General features: G+C 42.9%; 1 protein-coding gene across 3 annotated transcripts in view; it reads left to right on the forward strand.

The window, feature by feature from the left end:
* The window catches only part of hipk1a (homeodomain interacting protein kinase 1a), a 39036-nt gene extending 37622 nt beyond the window's left edge, over window positions 1-1414 (forward strand). For 2 of the 3 annotated variants that reach the window (XM_014028157.1, XM_014028158.1), the window contains exon 16: window positions 206-1414. In XM_014028157.1, the coding sequence (XP_013883611.1) occupies window positions 206-589 (384 nt within the window). In that variant the 3' untranslated portion in view covers window positions 590-1414. Of the gene's footprint in view, window positions 1-7 lie in introns of all 3 variants that reach the window. The other variant, XM_014028159.1, reaches the window with a different exon arrangement.
* Window positions 1415-2037: the final 623 nt, after the last annotated feature.

Consider the following 2037-nt stretch of genomic DNA (forward strand, 5'->3'; position numbering starts at 1 on the left):
TCAGAACATCTATCAGAACAGTCAGAACATCTCTCAGACCAGTCAGAACATCTCTGAGACCAGTCAGAACATCTATCAGAACAGTCAGAACATCTATCAGAACAGTCAGAACATCTATCAGAACAGTCAGAACATCTCTCAGAACATCTGACAGAATATCTATCAGAACACTTGTTCTGCTCTGCTCTGCTCTGTCCTGTTTCAGGTGCAGCCCTCCGTGGTTCCACCCTCCCACAGCCAATCAGGAAGCAGCGGTTCTCTGAGGCGACAGCCCACATACCCCCCACCAGTCTCCTCCCACTCCTCCTACCGCCTCCACGAGAGCGCCCTGTTCAGCTCCGCTCCCAACTTGTACGCCTACCCGGCCTCCGCCGCCCTGGCCTCCGTGTCCCAGGCCGTGGACCAGATGCAGAGCGGTCCGTCCCGACACGGCAGACCCAGTGGAGCCTACTCATCCCTGGCTCTACTGCAGAAGAACGGGAGCTTAACCCTGGGAGGGTCTGTCTCCGGACAGTTCAGCACCCAGCAGCAGGCTTTTCACCGCTCCACTTATCAGAGAAAACTTAACCAGTATCCTGCCTACCTGTGAAGGTGAGCGGCTCTGCTCCAAGATGAGCACAAGCTCCACCCGGGCGTCTCTGAAGCTCCACCCGGGCGTCCCTCATCAGCCTCAGAATGGTTTGGTTTTAATCATGATCTGTTTTTATTTAAATCAGTCCGTTCTTCTGCAGCATCTCAGCACATGACGAGGCTCTTATTAAACATCAGTTGTAGTTCTCAGCTCAACCTGAAGCTCAGCTGACATCATGGAGGACCTGAAAACTCTTTTATGTTGAGGTTTTTTAACTGTCATTCTAAGTTCATTCATCAGAGAAATTCCCTGATTTTATTTAAAACAGAAACTTTTGCTGCTAGTTTTTTTTAACGTTTCTCTGACTGCTTTAAATCTAGACTTTTCCATAAACAAGGCCTCATCAGGACCGTTTGCTGTCAGCTCCTTGTGTTCAGTTGTATTCATACTTTAATAATGAAAGTCTGAACTTGATTGTGAATTAAAGTGACGTTCTGTTTGTTGTAAAGCTGTGTCACTGTTTTCAGTCCTCTGAGGACCTCTTCTATTTATATGTTCAGTGTGTCCAACTCCAGGAATCGTTTTAGTTTGAAACTTCCTGTTAGGTTGTGTCTCAGACTGAGGAGACGTTTATAGCATATAAACTTAATATTCTGGAAAAATATTAAACTTCTTGTCTTGTGATGTTTGTGAAGTAAAACGTGCACAAAAGATCCAGCAGCGTGTCTCTTGGATATAATTCAGGGTGTTAGTGATGAGTAGAAATATGAATTGTTGTGAAGTCTACAGTAGAGAACACAGTCAACCTTCACTCATCAATATGCAATAAAGTCTTGAAGAAAACTTTKGGTCTGATTATTTAATCTGAACGACTTCTTCCTAATCTGGGTACAAAACGCCCTCTGATCCTTTCAGTCTTTTACGTTTCTTTGGTTTCATTTCAAGAAATGTTGTTGGAGAAACAAGTTTTATTTCTTTCCTAGAATACCTCCAGCAGTGGTGGGCAACACTAATTCAAAAATTAGCTCCGCAATTTCTAAAGCGCTTATTAGGTCTGCAACATCAAAAGTGCTTATGCTATAGAAATATTAGCAGAAGCTAATTTTAAACTGCAGGTTAAATTAGACACCAACTCGCTACAATTCATGTACAATGCTACCCATTAGTGGTGTATGAACCCTTGTACTGCTCATTTACAACTGCCAATTGCTGGGCATCTGAGTTCCTGTAACAGAACTTTGGCTCCTGGTGTAAAAATTAAAAACTTGTTGAGGATTGCTAGTTCGGCTGCTTCTTTGTCTTTTTCTTTTGTTTGTTGTAGATTTTTCATTAAAGAAGCATCAATAAAGTAATTTTAAAACTGTTTATTGGAAAACTGAAGCGATGAATTCTGGGTACATTTGTGGACTGACGGGAAACAAAAGCATGGGGAACAGGAAACTAGTATCTTCTCTTCAAAATAAGAG

Source organism: Austrofundulus limnaeus, unplaced genomic scaffold, assembly GCF_001266775.1.
Source record: "Austrofundulus limnaeus strain Quisiro unplaced genomic scaffold, Austrofundulus_limnaeus-1.0 Scaffold721, whole genome shotgun sequence".
Lineage (NCBI taxonomy): Eukaryota > Metazoa > Chordata > Actinopteri > Cyprinodontiformes > Rivulidae > Austrofundulus > Austrofundulus limnaeus.